The 22101-nt window shown below is 37.8% G+C and overlaps 1 protein-coding gene and 1 pseudogene across 1 annotated transcript in view; both read left to right on the top strand.

Moving 5' to 3' along the window:
* LOC148361874 (receptor-type tyrosine-protein phosphatase delta-like) overlaps positions 1–22101 on the top strand; it is a 401326-nt gene that overhangs the window by 279166 nt on the left and 100059 nt on the right. The window contains exons 7-8 of the mRNA XM_088342686.1: positions 503–648; positions 6665–6806. Of these exons, the coding sequence (XP_088198812.1) occupies positions 503–648; positions 6665–6806 (288 nt within the window). The remainder of the gene's footprint in view (positions 1–502; positions 649–6664; positions 6807–22101) is intronic.
* Positions 4096–4338, top strand: LOC148361876 (U2 spliceosomal RNA; annotated as a pseudogene).

Genomic DNA, 22101 nt, shown 5'->3' with positions numbered 1-22101 from the left:
ATAAAAAAGTATTTTTTGTCATTTTAAATAATTTACCTGTCAACAATAATTAATAATAACAACACTATTTAGAATAAGCAGAGTTACAGGATTTTTATTTCATTTTGTTCTTGTTATTACAATTGTTTTGATAAATGTGAAAATAAGTCCTTAACAATGATAATAAAAATAATTCAATAATTAAAATTAGTAAATGTATCTGCCAATGGAGCAAAAAAATCTTGCATCTAAACGGCTATTCTGAATTATTTGACATTTTCTTTTTTGGTTATTTGCAATGTGTAAGTATTTAAATCTAAGGATCACCTCTTTTTTTACTTTTTTTTAATTACTCATTCACTTGAGCTCAAGTGCAGCTGACTTGCAAATGAAACACTATTGCAGTTGTTTGCTCATTTATTTTGATATATGATGTATTCTCTTATAATTTGGTAATATCTTACTTCACAATTACAACTCATTTTCACCACTTAATGTGTTTTTTCTTTTCTTTTCCCTACAGCCCCTCCACGCTTTACACGAACCCCAGAAGACCAGACAGGAGTCCAAGGCGGCGTGGCGTCCTTTGTGTGCCAGGCCGCCGGCGAGCCGCAGCCCAAAATTGTGTGGAACAAAAAAGGCAAAAAAGTTAGCAACCAGAGATTTGAGGTACGATTATATACGTCTCTAGGCTGCAGTGAATATAGTGGTGTCTCAGCTTTCAACTATATCTGTTCCAAGTTGGACGTCCTGGTCTGAACTTTTTTTGCCCAAAATGGTAAACTCATTTATCCGTTCTGGCCCATGTGAAAAGTCAACTTTTTTACAATAAGCCGTATACCTAACCAGCAATTTAATACTAACCATGTATATGTATGTAATAATGATGTATATATTCATCAAAAATTAATATAACCTTAACACAAAGACAATATATTAGTGACATGCAGTGAGGTTTGGGTTGAGTCATATTTACAAATAAATGAATATTGGGTCAGTCAACATTTGATTGGCTTATCAAAAAAGCAACATAAAACCCCTAGCTAAAAGTATGGAATCATCAGTCTTGGAAAAGTACTCACTCGGACATTTTATTTTGTAGAAAATAACTCAGATCCCAAACATGAAAAAATAAAAACCTTTTTCAAATAACTCCTTGGCATTCAGAAACACTGAAAGAAATGAATAAAAAAAACTTTGTGGCGGTCAGTTATTGCTACGCTTATAGACCAAGCACAGGAAAAAAATATGGAACCTCTCCATTCTGGGGAAAAGGCATGGCTGATAAGTGACAAACAGTATTCTTTATCAATCTGGTTCCAACTTGTTTTGATGGCAGTTGCCAGATCATTTATGAGAGTCAGAGCCTTACTGTGGACATTTTTTTTTCATTTTCCAACACAGATTTTCAATTGGGTTGAGATCTAGGCTATTTGCAGGCCATGACATTAGCTGGATGTGTCTTTCTTCAAGGAATGCCTTTACAGTTTTTGCTCTATGGCATAATGCATTGTCATCTTGGAAAATGAGCCATCATTTCCAAACATTTTTTCAATTGTAGGAATAAGAAAGCTGTCCAAAATGTCATCATAAACTTGTTCATTTACTGCAGATTTGACCACAGCCATCTCCCCAGTGCCTTTGCCTGACTTGCAGCCCCATATCATTAAGGACTGTGGGAATTTTGATTTTTTTTTTCCTCTTTGAAAATCTCACCGGAACGGCACCAAAAGAAAATTCCAGCATCATCATCTTGTCCAATGCAGATTCGTGTCTCATCACTACAGATAACCTTCATCCAGTCATCTACAGTCCGTGATTGCCTCTCCCATTGCAGTCTTGTTCTTTTGTGTTGAAGCGTCAGTGATCGTTTCTTTTTAACTTTCCTGTATGAAAATCCCATTTCCTTAAGGCCATTTTGCACAGTTCTGTCACATACATCCACTCCAACTTCCTTCCATTTCTTTTCATGTGTCTTGTTGTGCATTTTGTTTTTTCAAGCCATATTGCCTTTAGTTGTTTCTCTTGACCCCTACATTTCTTCCTTGGCCTACCAGTATGATTGACTATAACAACCTTATCATGCTCTTTGTACTTGGTCCAAATCATTAATACGGCTGATTGTGAACAGCCCACATCTTTGGCAACCATACGAGTAGAGTTACCATCTTCAAGAAGTTTGACGATCCTGTCTTTGGTCTGAAGAGACATATCTTGCCAATCCACTTGGTCAAGCAGCCCTCCTAGTTGTGATAACTGCACAGTTTTTAACTGCTGGCTAACAAGGAGACTTTTAAGGAAAGGAAATTGCCTGGGTGTGTCCTTATTTTCTACTCAATTCCATATTTATTTCTTACTTGCTCTATAAAAGTAACATTTACTGACCATTTCAATGTTTTTCTTAATTTATTTAATATATTATGTTTCCGAATGTCAATATGCTGCACTTTGGAACGACCTTACGATTGTTTCATGTTTGTGATCTGAGTTTTTTTCTGCAGAATAAAATTTATGAGTGAGGTCTTGCCCAAGACTAGTGATTAGATACGTTTTGCTAGGGGTTGTACAAACACTACCATAAAAAAAAGTTTCCTTTTTTTGGTCTGGCAAGACTCACGCCCTCTTCCCCACAGCTAAACAATTATCACTTGGTGTACCAAGTGATAATTGTAAATGTAGAGAACAAAACCAAGAAACACAGGGTGTCCAATGTGAGGATTAAAATAAATAAAAAGGTTATAAGCGAGAGAGGGTAACTCATACACTCATGACTACTTATGCAGTGACACATTTCAATATTCTAACAATTTATTTTGTAATTTTATGATCAGGTCTGCCCATTCTCTTGATCACTTCTCACTCTAGCCTTGTGTGTGCATCTTTTTAACTCTTTGGGACAAGAAACGTAGTGTCATACTTCTACATACGAGATTTATTTGTTTCCTGATTGTGCTCTTATCCAGATTTTTCCCATACAAAATAACTGAAAACCAATTAATCCATTCACGGCAGCCCAAAAGCATCCAAGGTTAACCCTAAATGGCTATAAAACACACTTCCTGATCACTATAAATACATTTACAATTGTAATTGAACATATAAATACAGGAATAAGAAAATTACGTTACTTTAAAACCCCCGTTGTTGCTCGTACCCACACTTCTTCACATCATCATAAATAGCGAGATTCGTTTCAAAGAATCAAGACCTGTGGATAATGTGATCGGGATAGACTTACTGGCCAAATGCTCCCTTGGCTCGACGCTAGTCGTTCCAAAGCTAAAATTTGTTTTGAAAGCACAGGCAAATTTTTCACGATAATTTCGGTTGAGGCACGAATTGGTTAAGGGGGTAAAAGTTTAAAAACTGAGTCCCCACTATATAGTAAATATTATGTATGTATTTATTCGTGTATAACTAGTATTTTTGTTACCTAAAAAAGACCTCAAAGTTTAAATGCAAATTATACATGGGGTTTTACAATAGTATGTTACAGTATTTGTGAGATGATTGTTTAGTCGAATAATATCGCTGACCACAATCCCAAGACATTGAATGCAATGGGAATTGAAACTGGGTCGCAGAGGTAAGCGCACCAAATCCTACCCACTAGACCACCTATGATAAAGATCAGTGGTCGGTAACCCTTTCTGTACTACGAGCCGGATTCATATGTGGATATTCTCTTGACCTAGCACAGTAAGAACATTTGTAATTATAACAGTAATTATAATAATACGTTTAAATCCACTGTGTATTTATTTGACCATCAGGAATCTCAATGACATCGGAAAGGGCATTGGAATTCATCCCATCTTCATTCTATTTTTTACTCACGCTACTGTGTTGTAAAACGTTGTTTTGGCTGAACTCTTTCCCAAGATGCCCCACTACAATGTCTTATATTTTGGCACCGCGAGTAAAAAAAGTGTGATGAAGAAATTAAACGAAATGCCATTTTCTATGTTGCCTATTTTCCACTTGGTCTAATTGTTGGGAATTGGCACCAACTATGGAATAAGAGCTTGTTCTGTCCACTCCACGCATTGGCCCGGTATTGCGGTACCTCCGGGAACGGTGCATTTGCAATGATCGCAGCAAGGCTTTAAGGCTAGGACCTTAGCTTGGCCTTATGGCTGAGAGTAAGAGTTTCGGCTCCTAGGCCTTGCAGCGTATAATGAACTGACCGAAAATGGATAATGAATAAAGATGATAGAACAATAACCCAACTAGGACTCCAAGATTGGGTACAATGCTGTAAGTTTGATTTTTGCAATCCGCAGATGGAATAAGAGCTCGCTCTGTCCACTCCACGCATCGGCCCGGTATTGCAGTACCTCCGGGAACGGTGCATTGGCATTGATTGCTGCATGGCTCTGTGGCTAGGACCATGACTCGGCCTCTTGGCTGAGAGCAAGGGTCTCGGCCCCTTGGCTTTGTAGCGTATTATGATTTGACCGATAACAGATAATGGATAATTGATAAGGAATATAGAACAATAAACCTTACAAAATCCCTCCCCCCCACTCTCACTGCCGCGATCCGGATTCGATAATATTTGCTGAGCAAATTTTATCAGCGATATTAGGTGACTGATCCCTGCTCAAATATGATAATATACTAAGTAAAGATGCGTAGAAAGAATATGAATAAATATGGTAGCAAAAAGAGGACACCTTATATTTCATTTTGTGCGGCCCAATAACGGTCCACGGCCTGCTGGTCGCCGACTACTGAAAAAGACGACATTTGAAAATGCAATAGATTTGATCTCATTATGACCCTATTTTTATTCACGGTGCCAAAGACGAATGTTAAAGAACGGAAAAAAATGAAATCCGTCCTGAAGGACATTAATGAATGCAAAAAAAAGTACAAGGTGATGAATTGGACTTTAAAGGACATTACTAAATACATTGTAAATTGTATGCTGGTATAGTTTTCATAGTTGAGGTTGTCAATAAATTACTTAAATCATGGCCGCACATATTCAACAGTGTTTGTCACTTACAATGCTTAGTTTGAGCTGGAAAAAGCGACAGTTTTAATTTTAAAAAAATAGGGCTGCGATGTATACTCTATTGTACATTATATACAAATAAATCTGGTAAAATAATAGCTATTTGATCAGGGACAATTGCAAATACTTGGATGTTAAATTTTGAGTGCCACAACAATCCAATGTTCAATCATTCGTTGTTTTTTTTTTCCCATCCCTGTCAGTATAACATATCTATTCTACTTGATTTGGCCAAGAGCACAGCATATTGGATTTTTCTAAGACGGTTATTCGTTCCCCTAAGGCGTTAACCTCAGCGAGTCGACCTCCGGAGAAAAAAGGCTAAACCTGCCCGTCAGTGTCAAGCCGAGGTTGATTTCCATTCCCTCGTGTCAACTTATTTGTGATTAAATCAGTGATGTTTTATGTTTTTTATTTTTAATCTGCCATGTTGGTCCCTGCTTTGGATTTCTCATTGAGCCCGTCCTGTTCATTGGGAGCGGGAATATTTTGATTTATTGGATTTCGAGTCGGTGGAAAGCCTGTGGAGAATTTAGAATCCTGATCTGTCATCGCGTGTACTTGAAGGGAGTTTTAATCCAAATAGTGCAGTTTAACAAAAAGTATTACATGCAGTGTTCTGTTACACATGACTGGAATATTATAACAGATTTTTTAACATCCTTCGGTGATTACTTGTTGGCTAATTTTCTTTTAATTTATTCTAAAATGGTATGAAACCTTGGCAATTTTAACTGTATGTCGGACAGACCCAAATGCAGAACACAAAGAGATAGGGTGTTTATTCAATAACCCAAAAAGGGATTTACGATTGATAAGGAAGAGTGGAACAGGGACTGCTTAGGAGGGGAAACCTGAGAGCGAATAGGAGATTTGAGAGTACCTCTAAGATAATGGCTGGTGTGGAAGTCCTTGGATGAGGAAAAGAGACTTGGTAGAGAAACTTTGGCATGTGAGATTTGGATGGCGAATGTCTTGAAACGATAAGAGAACTGAAGAAGAAGGTCTTGGGAGGAGAGGCTTAAAAATCCTTGAATTTTAATGTTGTATTTTCAAGGATTGACAAGAGCTTCATTTTTGGGTGAAGTGCTTGTAAGAGCTTGAAATTGTTGCCATGTTTCTCAATAGGTTTGCCTAAAGATGCAGCCGACACTGCTGTCTGGTGGTTTTGCTATGTCATTGCATTTCTTCTTCACTCGTGATCAACAGCAGCTAGTATTAGTTTGTACGGCATTGTCCGATGAAGCTTTTTTACGCCCTATGCGTTGCGGCCTAGATTACAGATGCATGGTACACCTGAACAGGGCACTATAAAATGTGTATCAGTGCAAGGATTACACATCAATTATAGACATATATTATGGGCCATGCAACATATCAAGATAGCGTTTCCCGGTGAACTTTCTGTTACTGAAATTGTAAGCTACACTTTACTCTCATTCTTACCACACACCTTTATGGAGCGAGATTTGTCTGAAAAACAAATGTACTCCCAATTTATTCAAGATTTGAAAATCATATGTCTTGATGAATGCATACGCAAGATTATAAATATAAATCACAGATGTATTTTTTCTTTTCATGATACTAGAGAAATTTGAAAATTACCTTAAAAAGTGCTTGAATTCAGCCATTATAACGATGTCCTTCTTACCTTTTACGCAGGTAATTGAATTTGACGATGGGTCTGGCTCGGTTCTGAGGATCCAGCCCCTCCGGACTCCCAGAGACGAGGCCGTCTACGAATGTCATGCCTCTAACTCGGCAGGGGAGCTAACGGCCTCCACCAGGCTAAGCGTGCTACGGGGTTAGTGCCACACTTTTCCTGTCGCGGTATATATATATATATATATATATATATATATATATATATATATATATATATATATATATATATAGATAGATAGATAGATAGATAGATAGATAGATAGATAGATAGATAGATAGATAGATAGATAGATAGATAGATAGATAGATAGATAGATAGATAGATAGATAGATAGATAGATAGATAGATAGTGAAAAGGCTGACAAAGCTGAAAGCCTGGTCTCTTCGGAAGTCGATAAGCGTAGAGGTTGTGTCCGCTGCACTTGCTGCTTTGGTTAGCGTTAGCGGCAGTCCATTAATGCAGATGGTGATGTTAGTGTTAGTGGAGTCCATTAGGAGAACATTATGCACCGGTAGTCGGAAGCTCAAGAGTGTCTTAGCAATCCAAGCCGCTCAAGTGTGGATAATCGCACCGGCTGCCTTTATAGTCGACGCTCATGCGGGGCAAAGAAGAGAGACCTATTGTTTTTTTTAATATTCTCATCTCCTCTCTTGTCTTTTTGAAGTACTTGTACACAGCATAGACGTGTTGTTGGTTTTGTTTTGTAACCGGGCCGATCTTACCCCGCTTTACTCGTCCCGGCTCGCTCTTCCTCGCAACGTCTAAATTATTCACGTCAGATGGCTCTTTGCGTCTTGTGAGATGTTGGCCTTCATCGCACGCTGAGTTTTTGAGTGTGTTTTTCTGTTCGTGATTTCGTTTTTGTGTGTTTGCGATCAGTGGCGTGTGCACATCTGTATGCGCCGTCGCAGAGTCGTCCCCGTCTCTATTTTTGACTTTGCCGCCTCCCTTGGCATGAACCTGTCGGCTCCTCTTATTCAATCTCAATATGGAACTGCCGTGCAATTGTGCAAATACGGTAATACACCGCAAAACCTCGTGTGGTAACACACACGAATAAACAGTATACATTTCCTATTTCTCCGACACCATTTTGCAGTATGTAAGGCACGCAGATTTGGCCAAACTTTGACTGTTAGGGGATATAAGGTTAACCTTATAGTCCATAAAAACAGTAAAACAGAATATTCTCTTCTTGGATGTCTTTTTGTCGCATTATGAAAACCAGCGTAATCCCCTAAAAAACATGCTATTGTTTTTTTTTTTAAAATGCATTTAATAAAGGAAGACAGACTTGTTCTGGGTCCCGAGACAGGTCGGGTAAAAACAGTTAAAGGGTTTTATTAAAATTAAACAAATAATATAAATTAAATCAAATATTTTGGGTACAGTTGTCTTTGGTCACAATATGAAAACCAGCGAAAACCTTAAAAGAAACCTTGTTTATGAAGTACAGGGTTCGTATGGGTGCTTGAAATCTGGGAGAATGCCTGAATTTGAATGTGTTTTCGAGGTCAGAAAAATACTTGCATTTCTGGTGAAGTGCTTGAAAATGCTTGAAATTCTTGCCAAGTTTTTCATCAGTCTATCTCTACAGACCACACATTAAACGAAGAAAAGTGAAACGTGAAACGGCAGCTGCAATTGAATTAGTTTGTCATGTAAAGCGCCCTTGCCCCCTACAGGAGCATTGGGACAGGCGTGTCAGACCAAGATACAGCCATTGAGTGCAGTCCGTGGTGAAGATAGCAAGAAAGTTTGATACAACATGAACCAAATGAGACAGCAGCAATTACTAATAGAACAGAGCACAGAAACTCAGTTTCATTTTGTATGCCCCCTCCAGCTGCTGGTTTTATATTTGGCTTAAGTTTTCTGGTTGGTTTTCCTGCGGGCGGTGCTCGGTCACCTCAAACAGCATGGATTGATTGACACCGGATTTCCTCTTTTAATGGTTAAATTGACCAGAAATAGATTAAAAAAATTGGCCATTAAAAGGGTGTACGAACCTGTAAAGAAAGGCTGACTTTTTATCCCCCGGATGTTCAAATCAACATCCACGTCCGGAGACGGGTCGGGTAAAAACAAGCAGTAGCAGTAGATTGGCATTTGGTTGTTTTATTTGTCACAATCTGAAAACAGCTAAAGCCTTCCAAAGTGAACATATTTATTTTTTGTATAACATTTTTTTAAATATAAAACAAGTTTAGGTGCGTCTTATAGGCATTGTTTTACCGTATTTTACCATATTTTGCCTTATTTGTGCATGATTGAGCGGTCGAAAAACATTTTGCTGACCACAACGACAAAATTTTGGATGCACTCAGAATCGAACCCGAGTCGCGATAGTGAGAGCGCTGAATCCTAACCACTAGATCACCAGTGATAATGATGACACACCAAAAGGCAATGTATTTTTTTAACACAATAATTGTATTCACAGTATCAGAGACGAATGTTATAAAATGGAGAAAGCCTTCCTGAATGATTAAAAAAAGAAAACCGCAAAAAAGCACCATTCTTAGGTGTATCTGATGATGATTTTGATTTTGAGGGACAAATTCTATTTTATTTTATTATGTTACATCAGCTATGAGCTTATCAGAATTGGAACGCTGTAGGTGAGATTCGCATTAGTATAATTTTAACTCCGAGTCATATGTACTCATGAAACAAGCTCTAGGTTCTCAACCCCTGCTATAAAGGTTTCTCAAGTGTTCTTTCTCCGAAGCATGGACTTACACTAAATATGGATGGATACAACTCGGGCATTTTCAATTGCAGGGGACAGAATATAATACGGGAATTCTATTTATACACATCAGGCTTTCTCAACGAGTTAGCTGGAGTTTGCATGTATCATTTGTCTCTGTACTTCAAGTACACAGTGCTCTGCACCCTCAAAATAAGCTAGATGAGCGAAACTGCATGTAAGTAACCTGATTGTGTACACTATGGTACATATGAGTTAACCTAATACGGGTCATTTATGTATTACAGGTATTTTTTAATGTATTCAAATGCATTTTATAGGCAGTCGTCATTTTACTCTCGTGGCTAAAAATTCTGAGACAGCTCAACATTATTAAGTATTGTCATAGGTTGGACAATTTACTGGCGTGTAATTCAATAATCTACATATTATTTCATCATGTCAACCCAAAAAGAAATGTTTATCCTGTCACAAATAGTCGAGGCTGTCAGGAGAACGTATTCAACTTGCAATATGTTGCCATCTCACATTTACAAATGTAGCAAGCACACGTGTGAACATTTCATTTTGGATCTGCTATAAAGCAGATATGGCAGTTTACGAGACAGTTCCCATGACTCCAGATCTGGAGCCCTTTCAGTGGAAACACTGAGTCGGGATCCGGTCCAAACGAAACAGAGGGAGGCTCCGTCGACTCTGGAGCGTCGGGTTACTCGTTTGCTCTGACCTCAAAGAGGCAACGTTACCCTGGAAACACTTTGGTGTTCATTTACGTTTGTACTGATGAGGGATGACAAATAGCTCCTGTTATACATGTGCTAATGTCCTCACGCTTCCTGCAGTAGGACGTCCTTGTTGAGCGAAACAAAGTGGACTGTTGAGAAGTGATATGGCCCTCAATTTAAACAGTAGCCACAAATACAGTTGGAGCCCTTTTTAAAGCTTTACCTTGAATTACCGTATTTATTAATGTATAAAACGCACCCCTAATTTTTGATTAAAAAAACAGTATGATTTTTTTTTTCACTTTCGCAGATACAACTAAACGTTGAATGTGACAAACGTTAAATATATCATACATTAAAACTATACGATTAACACAATACAGAGACCCCTCGCTACTTTGCGCTTCAGTTATCGCAAGTTCAGATTTTATTATTATTTATTTATTATTGCCGCTGTGGTCCGCAATATTTTCTGACTGCTTAATCATTGCAGATTTTGAATTAAATTGTCTTTTTTGTTATTGCTATCAGCGAATCATTTTGTTCCGACTGAAAGCACATACTGAGTGGGCGTGATTGTCTGTGTGTGCGACTGTGATAGGCTGATGTATGCTCCTTACATTGAAAAGAAATACAACAATTAAATTGGACTCCAAAGAACATCAGAAGAGCGCAAAGAAATGCTGATCACCCACAGGTGCTTTGTGGAATGTTATCGCGTTTAGAATTGACCGAGTTGGTGTTGGAAGAGATAGCAATCACCTGGCTGCAGGTCCAAAAACTCTCTTAATCCACCACTCCTGAATGGATGTCCTGGAGCTATAACTCTTGGGAAATTGCTACATTTGGGACAATTGCATTTTAATAATCGCAAAGACATGGCTCATTACGAAGAGCCAAGATGCTAGCGTGCAACTAGCCAGCCTTTCACTTAATTGCTTTCTTGCACTGAAAGGAGAAGACCTACAATTTCGTTGCACTTTGGTATAAGGACAATAAAAACCAGTTATATAACTGCAATTCCGTGTATTAATTTGTAGATCTATAGGTATTTTACTACATTTAAACATTTATAGGTATTTTACTACCCATAGTCAGTACTGACATCACCTCGAGGTAAGTTTGCCCCTTGGGGGCTTTTATGATGATGTGACGCTACTTAGCGGATTTTCACTTTTTGCGGGTGGTTCTCGTCCCCATTCCCTGCAATAACCAAGGGATCACTGTACCAACATAAAATTTACAATGTATTTATTTAATATCCCACAAAGTCCGATTTATGATCAGATACATCAAATAGTTGTTTCCCTCGTCATGCCTTTTTTCATATATATCTTTCTGTTCTTTATTCTCCATTCTCTAATATTCGTTTCAGGTGCCGGTTCTGCACTCTTTCCGCCGCTACGAGTTCAATTCCCATAGCATCCTACAGTTTGCGATAGTAGTAGTTTCAACTGATCAATCGTTTCACAAAACCTTGTGTATAATTCACACTCGAACTTTAAGTTTTTTTTTTTAGGTTAAAATGTTTATTTTGTAAGAATAAACATGGTACAGTTACTTCCTATGGGATAAAATGTTTAAGTACTCGAAAAATTCTGTATTCACACAATGACTAGACCAGCATTGGTACAGATGACACAGTTGGAGGCATTCAATTTTATTTCGTGATCACACTATTTTAACTCACGGTGCCAGAAACAAATGTTAGAGAATGGAGAAAACTGAAAATTGTTCCGAAAGCAATACGAGGGAAACAACTTTTTGGTATATCTAATGTTGAATCGGACTTTGCGCTTATATGTTTTAGGACGATTTTTTGTTTTCTCCTTTCTGGCACCAAGTGAAAATAGTGTGAGAATGAGATAAAACTGAACTACTTTTACATATGTTTTTTGTATCTCTGGTGATCTAGTCGTTAGGTTGCTCCACTCTGACCGCCATGACCTGTGTTTGATTCCCACTGCATACAATGTGTGTGATTTTTGTTAGCGATGTTTTCAAATGATTAATCATTGCACAAACACGGGGGTATACTTGTGTAGTAACACACACGAATAAATGATGTATGCCTTTCCAATGTTATCCACCAATTGTTTTGTGATATATGAGGTGCATTGGGTTAAATTTCTGGCCATATTGGGTCTTCAGATGCACCTTATAGTGCAGAAAATTAAGTAAGCAACCGAAGCTAGGAGAGAAGCAAGCAGGCATCACAATCGTGATTCTTCTTGCTTTCATTATGCAAACACTCACATCAAAGAAAGCCGCTCATCGGCAGCTGTAATGCATTCTATTTCATCTACCTGGGGCGGGACGCTGTGCCCCGTAAAAATGAATAAATAAAAAAAAGTTGCTTCTTGTGACAATAATGTGTTGCCTCGGGGAGTTTGAAGTCTTTAAACACGCTTTTTTGGATGAAAACACTTCATTTAATTTAAATGTCAACAAGTGGGTCGACATTAGCCTGTTCTCAAAGACTACGTTTGCATGCAAGAAGGAATTTTATAGGCAGTCGTCATTTAACTCTCGTGGCTAAAAATTCTGAGACAGCTCAACATTATTAAGTATTGTCATAGGTTGGACAATTTACTGGCGTGTAATTCAATAATCTACATATTATTTCATCATGTCAACCCAAAAAGAAATGTTTATCCTGTCACAAATAGTCGAGGCTGTCAGGAGAACATATTAAACTTGCAATATGTTGCCATCTCACATTTAAAAATGTAGCATGCACTCGTGTGAACATTTCATTTTGGATCTGCTATAAAGCAGATATGGCAGTTTACGAGACAGTTCCCATGACTCCAGACTGGAATCAAAATTCGGGTTTTTGGACTAATACAAATTATTAATTCAGAGAAATAAACGAATAATCCTGAATAGTTTGTGAGTCTTTCAATTAGAAGGGCAAAGCAAGAGCGATGACATTGCGCAAACAGACGTTGTTTTAATAAAGTAAATATTGAACTTTAAAAGTGTTTATGTTAAGTTTAATAACTAACTCTTAAACTTCCAACTTTCAAGCTGATCTACCCTCATGTATTCGTGTAAAATAAGCATTTTCTATTTCTCCCCCCAAAAAAAACACATAAACATACTCATACACAACTCATACCTATATTACCCTATTTGAGCAAATGATCAGAATATATATATATATATATATATATATATATATATATATATATATATATATATATATATATATATATATATATATATATATATATATATATATATAAAACATGCATTTCAGGTGAATTGGCCGGTCCAAATTGTCCCTAGGTGTGAATGAGCGAATGAGTTGTCTGTCCCTGTGTGCCCTGCGATTGGCTGGCAACCAGTTCAAGTGTGTCCCCTGCCCACTGCCCGAAGATGACTGGGATGGGCTCCAGCCCCCCCGCGACCCTAATGAGGATAAGCGGTACGGCTAATGAGATGAGATGAGATGAGATATATATATATATATATATATATATATATATATATATATATATATATATATATATATATATATATATATATATATATATATACTGGACTGTCTCAGAAAATTAGAATATTGTGATAAAGTTCTTTATTTTCTGTAATGCAATTAAAAAAACAAAAATGTCATACATTCTGGATTCATTACACATCAACTGAACTATTTCAAGCCTTTTATTATTTGAATATTGCTGATTTTGGCTTACAGCTGAAAAAAAACTCAAAAATCCTATCTCAAAATATTAGAATATCATGAAAAAGTATACAAGTAGGCTATTCAACTAATCACCTGAATCATCTAATTAACTCGAAACACCTTGCGAGGGTTTCCTGAGCCTTAAAAACACTCAGCTTGGTTCAGTAAACTAAATCACAAGTATGGGGAAGACTGCTGATCTGTCTGCTGTCCAGAGGACCATCATTGATACCCTCCATCAGGAGGGTAAGACACAAAAAGAAATTTCTCAAAGAGCAGGCTGTTCACAGAGTGCAGTTTCAAAGCATATCCACAAAAAGTCTGTTGGAAGGGAAAAATGTGGCCGGAAACGCTGCACAACCAAGAGAGATGACCGCAGCCTTAACAAAATTGTGAAGAAGAGCCGCTTCCAGAATTTGGGGGAGCTTCAAAGACAGTGGGCTGAAGCTGGAGTCCAGGTATCAAAAGCCACAGTTCACAGACGTGTCCGGGAAATGGGCTACAATAGCCGTATTCCCATGGTCAAGCCACTTCTGAACTCAAAACAACGGAAGAAGCGTCTGACTTGGGCTATGGAGAAGAAGCACTGGACAGTTGCAGAGTGGTCCAAAGTCCTCTTTTCAGACGAAAGCAAGTTTTGCATTTCATTTGGAAGTCAAAGCGCCAGAGTCTGGAGAAAGGCTGGAGAGGAGCAAAATCCAAGTTGCTTGAAATCCAGTGTGAAGTTCCCACAGTCAGCAACGGTTTGGGGAGCCATGTCAGCTGCTGGTGTTGGTCCACTGTGTTTCATCAAGTCCAGAGTAAATGCAACTGTGTACCAAGAGATTTTAGAGCACTACATGCTTCCATCTGCTGAAAAGCTCTATGGAGAGGAGGATTTCATTTTCCAGCATGATCTGGCACCTGCCCACAGTGCCAAAACCACCAGTAACTGGTGCACTGACCATGGCATCACTGTCCTTGATTGGCCTGCTAATTCCCCTGACCTGAACCCCATTGAGAATTTGTGGGGTATAGTTAAGAAGAAGATGAAAGACACCAGACCTACAAATGCAAATGAGCTGAAGCATCCTGGGCATCAATAACACCTCAGCAATGCCACAGGCTGATTGCCTCCATGCCACGCCGGATTGATGCAGTAATCCGTGCAAAAGGATTCCCAACCAAGTACTGAGTGCATCAATGGACATTTTCAAATGTTTGATTTAGTTTTGCTGTTATAAAATTATTTTTTTACTTGGTCTGAGGAAGTATTCTAATATTTTGAGATAGGATTTTTGAGTTTTTTTCAGCTGTAAGCCAAAATCAGCAATATTCAAATAATAAAAGGCTTGAAATAGTTCAGTTGATGTGTAATGAATCCAGAATGTATGACATTTTTGTTTTTTTTAATTGCATTACAGAAAATAAAGAACTTTATCACAATATTCTAATTTTCTGAGACAGTCCAGTATATATATATAAATTGCTTGTCAGGACCAGAACGGAAATAACGACCCAATTGCGTGACGTTTTATTGAAAACTCTGCCCACTGCCCGAAGATAGCTGGGATGGGCTCCAGCACCCCTGCGACCCTATTGAGGATAAGCGGTGCAGATACTAGATGGATGGATATATTATGCTAAACCTGATTATGCTGATCTTCTATCTATTTATCTATCTACCCTGGTCATATCCCTCGAGGGGGGTGACCGACAGCAAGACAAATACATACAAAAACAAAGAAAATTTAAAAAAGAAAAAGGCAAAAAAACACACACAACAATTTTTGGACCATGGCCAACCTAAATGCCCAAACACCCAAACAAGTTGAGCACCTTGGCACCCAAGTCGGTCATGCTTTTGTCCCTCCTGATGAAACAGGACACAAGAAAGCGGCCATGTCACTCGGGTCAGGGTGACACAACACACTCTTCTGTTCAACAGCAGGGACCGACAGCTTACACTGGTTTACCCCTGCCGCATCATACAGGTGCACTGCCCAACTCTTAGAACACATTCAAACATCCCATTATCCTTCCAGCATGCTGATATTGATTTTACATATATGACAGTGTTCTCGTTTGCCCGCGTCCCTGCGTCCTAGACGCATCATTTTTGCTGGGGACGCATTCGGTCAAATCAACGTGCATCCCCGGGACGCAACGTTTTTGACACCAAATTGTCATTATTACCCGATTACTTTTTTTTTTTTTTTTTTAGCAAAGATTTACAGCACTCCAAACTTTTCGTCAGGCAGATCCGCCATTGTTGTTTTGGTCTCGCGCCGATCTCAGCAAACGAGATCTCGGCAAACGAGATGACGTCATTGTTGTGGCGGTTGTCAAGTGAAAGAGAAGTATGCCTCCGAAAAAACAGTTGGTATTAGGTGCAAATCAACAATAAATTGGTAATTTCTTTAGTGTCGGTAATAAGTCGAAACACAGAAAGTGGTAACAACGGCAATAATTCTGGCACGAAAAAACGGCGAAGAAATTCTTCAGAAGACCGCGGAGGCATGGAAAACATGTGCTTTGAAGCGAACGATTCGATGAAAGAAAATAAACAAAAGAATAATAGCAAGGAAAGGACTTTTCTGCCAAAATTGACTAAATTATATTCCTGGTTACGCTATGAGGAGGATGATAATGGATTGGACCTTGAGAAGGCATTACAACTATGGCGGGAGAGCAAACCACAACGAATATATGAACTGAAAAATTTGAGGTGATAACTGCTTTGTATTACCAATTAACTGTGATGATTAAAACTGAATGAAAATATAGATTAATATAAATATTTCAGGTGTCCTGCGATTGGCTGGCAACCAGTTCAGGGTGTCCTCTGCCCACTGCCCGATGATTGCTGGGATGGGCTCCAGCACCCCCGTGACCCTACTAAGGATAAGCGGTGCAGCTAATGAGATGAGATGATAATTATTTCAGCAACAATATTTTGTATAATGTACAATATTGTTGTGAACTGAAAAATCTTGAAGTGATAACTGATTTGTATTACCAATAAACTGCAATGATTCAAACTGAATGAATGTATAGATTTATATTATATATTTGTCGCCGATTTACAATTTCAACCCCGATAACACAAAATTTTGGGGACCCATAGATACAGGAAAATAGGATTTAGGCCCTCCTAAATCCTATTTACCTGTATCTGCACCCTGACGGTAGCGGGATAAAGTAAATGTGAAGTGGGTGTGTAATATACTAGACTATTTTGTTGACGGGCTGGATGATGGACCTTTTATTCAAGTCTGAGAGGTAAGGTGTGGGTAGGCCGGTGATTTTAGCTGCTGTGTGAGTGATTTGTCCATGTTTGGTCCGGTTCGTGAATGAGAGCAGAGTTAAAAAACACGTGGAGCAGGCGGATAGGTTTAACAATGCTTTGGTACAGTAGTAAAAGGAGGTGAGGTGCAACATACAGTATAGCAATGTTTTGCAATTTAGGCCTTCAACATTTTTCGTCTGATCAATTGTTGCACTAATATGTCTTTACATGGTTTACACAAATAAATATGGTAACTCTTACTGTACCAATAAATCAAAGCGACTTATTAGTCAAGTGCGCCTTATATAGATAAAGATTATGACAAAGGCTGTTTTTGGGGGTTGCGCCCTAAAACCCAAATAGGAGTGGGACAAACAATCATTTCATGTATAATTTGTAATTTTATTTTGGGCGATTTTTAAAATTGCGGTTTCGCCCCAATTTTTTTGTGTCGTGTTATCCGGTAGATAAAACTATTTTAGTTTATCATGTTACAATGTTAACTGTAAATAGGATCATTAAAGGACCACATTTGTGTTACGTCGTGATTTCAGTTTTGTAGCTCTAAACCTGTTACACAGTGTTCATGTTATGTTCTCAATGTCTCAGTGGAAATAAATCAGCTTCTGGACTGTCTGACACAGACTGTGCGTTGTTTGAACATCATTCATGGTTCAATGTCCCAGAGGTGTACGGTTTAAGTTGCTTGGTTTTTTTTGGAAAGGAAATGAAATCGCATTCATTGATTATATTGAATTACCATACTTGTAGAACTGCAATTATCAAGAATCGTGTTATATGTGATACAATCTAATCGTGACCAAAGCATATCATCCAACCCTTATAATCCGGTATGGTTGCGGAAAATACTGTCTATTTTGTCTGCGATTCAATTTCCATTTTTTTCATGTGTGTGTGCAAATGCATTTTTTTTCATCCCAGCCACTCACCGGCACGCGCCCAAACGCCTAGCGGTGTGGGCGTCGGGTTTATGATGTCCACGTTTCCATTTTGTCGCTGTTATGATTGATTGAAACCCAAGCTGTTAAAAGGCCACACGCACGTACCAGCTTTCAAAGCTTCTGTCTCGCCATTTTTCCGGCTGCAGTTCGATGGGTTGGTCCCAAAATTAGCAACTCCTTGGCAGGCTTCGGCGCTAGGATTTCCCGTTAATGGTGCAGCTGATGAGATGAGATGAGGCTCGGTGTGGTTGAAAAGGATCATGAGGGATACTAGATTGTTTTCCTTTTTTTATACGAGGGAAGCTGTCGGGCGAGAAGAGATCAAACGATGTTGGACCGCTACGTGTCTTTTCTTTTCTGTTTTTGTCATCCATGAATGAATCATCAGTCTGCTTACCTAATGAAAGCCAGCAGGGGATACATTAGGTAGGCCCAGAGAAGGATACGTGCTCACTTTATTTGCATAGAAAACAACACTGCGTCTTATTTTGATCACGTTCTAATTTTGCGAGTTGTGGATAATCAACACGGACAAAAGTTTTTTTCTTTACAGGAAGATTAGATATTGGTTTCATTAATGGCCATAAAAAGCCCGTTTTTGGAGATGCTCAAGCACCCCAAATTGAACCCAAGCACCCCTCATAATTATAGCATTTTTGAAACACTCGTTTACATAATAAATGACAGGAAAGAGTAAAACAAAACAAAAATGTGAACAAAGCATACTGAGATACTAGAGTGCTTTGAAATGTTCCGTACATTTGATTCATAACACTGCAGTCGCCCCCCGCCCTGCTCCCCTTTTGCTCGGCTAATGTCACTTGCAGCATAGCGGCGGAATCTGGGGAGGCTCCGGTGTATTACGATGAGAGTATGTTATACCACTTTAAGTGAAATGAAAAAAAGCAGCCAGACACTCAGCTCTGAATCTAAAATCGCCCATAGTTTTGTTTAAGCTGGCTTTAGTTCTGTTGTTAAATCATCTCATTATATCATCTCATTAGCTTATCCTTAGTAGGGTCGCGGGGGTGCTGGAGCCCATCTCAGCAATCATCGGGCAGTGGGCAGGGGACACCTTGAACTGGTTTGCCAGCCAGTCGCAGGGCACACAGGGACAGACAACTCACTCGCTCAGTCACACCTAAGGACAATTTGGACCGGCCAATTCACCTGAAATGCATGTCTTTGGAATGTGGGAGGAAACCGGAGTGCCCGGAGGAAACCCACGCAAGCACGGGGAGAACATACAAACTCCACACAGTAAGGCCGGTAGCTGGATTTGAACCCACGCAGGAGGTTCCCACGACCTCAGAACTGTGCCGCACACGCGCTAACCACTGCGCCGCCGTGCTGCCCGTTGTTAAATCATTTTAACGGGAAAAGTCAATGTTAATAAATAATCAAATTATCCGCCCATCCATCTATCCACCTATCCATCTATCCATCTATCTATCTATCTATCTACCTACCTATCTATTTTTCTTTTTTTTCTTTTCTTCTCTTTCTTTTCTTTCTTTTCTTTCTTTACTTTTTTTCCTTTTCTTTCTTTTCTTTCTTTTCTTTCTTTTCTTTCTTTTCTTTCTTTTCTTTCTTTTCTTTCTTTTCTTTCTTTTCTTTCTTTTCTTTCTTTTCTTTCTTTTCTTTCTTTTCTTTCTTTTCTTTCATTTCTTTCTTTTCTTTCTTTACTTTTTTTCCTTTTCTTTCTTTTCTTTCTTTTCTTTCTTTTCTTTCTTTTCTTTCTTTTCTTTCTTTTCTTTCATTTCTTTTTTTTCTTTCTTTTCTTTCTTTTATTTTTTTATTTTTTTATTTTCCTTCTTTTCTTTGTTCTTTTGATTTATAATTGCAATTGACTGCCCTTGAAGAACCGAATCCCTGCTTAAAAACAAACCATAAATAAATAAACGCAGTCAAATTGAATTGATTTAAAAACACTATTATTAAAATGAATGCGTATAGTTCTATTTTTGGGGGGGAAAACCAGTGAAATATGTTTTACCTATGGAGCCACCAATCACAAAAAGTCTCAGTGGGCTGCAGAAATTACCATTACACCATCCCCTGATCTGAAACATACACGAGGGCAAGAAAAATTTAAAAAAATACACGTAAATATATGAAATATTTGACTGCTTCTAAAGAACCAGAAACCAAAAATAACAGTGATTAAACAAAGCAGTTCAATAAAAGGGATGTAAGATACATAATTTTGAAAACAAATACAAAATACATACATGTGAATTGAAAAGAAAAAAGAAAACAAAATACTGCCGAAAAACAAATAAATATGTCAATAGATAATCGAATTTACTTCCCTCAAAGGACCAAAAGATGTGTATTACAATATAACAACCATGTAAAAATTCAAATTCAAAATTGAAGTCCAAAAAGTATACATGTAAATTTGTATATATATATATATATATATATATATATATATAATGTAAAAAAAATTGACTGCTCTAAACTAAAAAAGGTAGAATAAAAATAATGTAAAATGGACGGATAAAAAATAATAACATTTCAATACAAAAAAAATATTAGATTAAAACTGAACCCCCCAAAAAAACTATATAAATAAACAAACATATAGATAAATAAACATGTTTATTTTTAACTCTGACATAATTTTCCAAGTTTTTTTTTTTTTAATTATTTTGTATTACAGGAAAAACAAGCGTGTAAAATTGTGAAAATATATATTTTGACTTATTTGGGATTTTCTGTTATTTATTTGCCTTTTATGTCATTTTCGTACATAGGATTTCATTCTCCAAGTTTATTTATGTATTTATGCTTTTGTTTATCTATTTCTATTTGGCGATTTACATCATCTCTTCTATTCCGCTATCCATTTGTGTAGATTACAAAGCACATAAGGCAATTCAGGGAATATATCATTGAGCGCAATAAACGTAAGAGCAATGACAACAATATGATGTCACAATGTGAGGACGGACAATCCCTTTCACAAGCCTGTGTGTAAAATTTCCCTCAGGATGAAGCCATAATATCTCCATGCACATTTGATCCCGCTTTATCCTGCATGTGATGCAATGTTTTTTTTTTAATCCCAATACATGCAGACACTATGTGAGCTTATATAAAAATGTTCTAAAAAATAAACAAACACGGCCATACCTCTACAAACAAGCACCTCAAGATACAAAAAATTCCGTCGGTGTTGCAAAGTCATTCTATTTTTATCTTATTCATCCGACAACTGAATTTGCATGTCAAATTACCATCTGAATGTGTTTTAATGATCTGTTTTGTAGTTACATAAGATTAACCTGGATGATTTTGGGAGTTCGGAACAGATTGATTGGTTTTCAGTTATTTTATATCGGGAAAAATGACTCGGGATACGAGCACAATGGGGGTACGAATTGTACTCGTATGTAGAGTAGAGCTGCAACGATTAGTTAACATAGACAAATATCGATGATATAAATAGTTAACATTTAATTTCAAAGGGACAATGGAGACAAAGTATGTACCAAAAAACATTTTGTATTAGTAGTATATAACTGTGAAAATATATGTTGGTTGGTTGGTTGGTTGGTTGGTTGGTTGGTTGGTTGGTTGGTTGGTTGGTTGGTTGGTTGGTTGGTTGGTTGGTTGGTTGGTTGGTTGGTTGGTCGGTTGGTTGGTTGGTTGGTTGGTGGGTCCGATCCCTCAACCACGAGGGTTGTAGAGGCACCATTTCCTGTAATGTGTCTTGGGCAAGTATAGCCTGGTGGCACCCATCCCTCTCCAGGCCAACAAATATATTATATTGTTATTTTTATATTACTGCTGATAAAAGTTATTGCACTTATTTTCATTGCACTATTGTTCCAATACACTATTCTTTTTCATTGAATTATTCTTGTAACTTAGGCCAGTTTTGTCAGCACTACACTGAAATCATTTTTTTTGCCTATTTGTCCTGATAGTCATTTTTATCTTTAAAGTCTTTATTACATGTTTCCTTGGAGTGCCATGTCTTATATTGTTGCATACAATGTTTCACAAAAGTGATATCAATAGCAATAAAGACATTTGAACTCGATTCTGTTTTATTCTAGTCTAGTACT

The sequence above is a fragment of the Urocampus carinirostris genome, chromosome 8, assembly GCF_059441175.1.
Source record: "Urocampus carinirostris isolate Australia breed hairy pipefish chromosome 8, RoL_Ucar_1.0, whole genome shotgun sequence".
Classification (NCBI taxonomy): Eukaryota; Metazoa; Chordata; class Actinopteri; order Syngnathiformes; family Syngnathidae; genus Urocampus; species Urocampus carinirostris.
The sequence above is the reverse complement of the archived record's forward strand: the minus strand, read 5'-3'. Positions and strand labels throughout refer to the sequence as shown.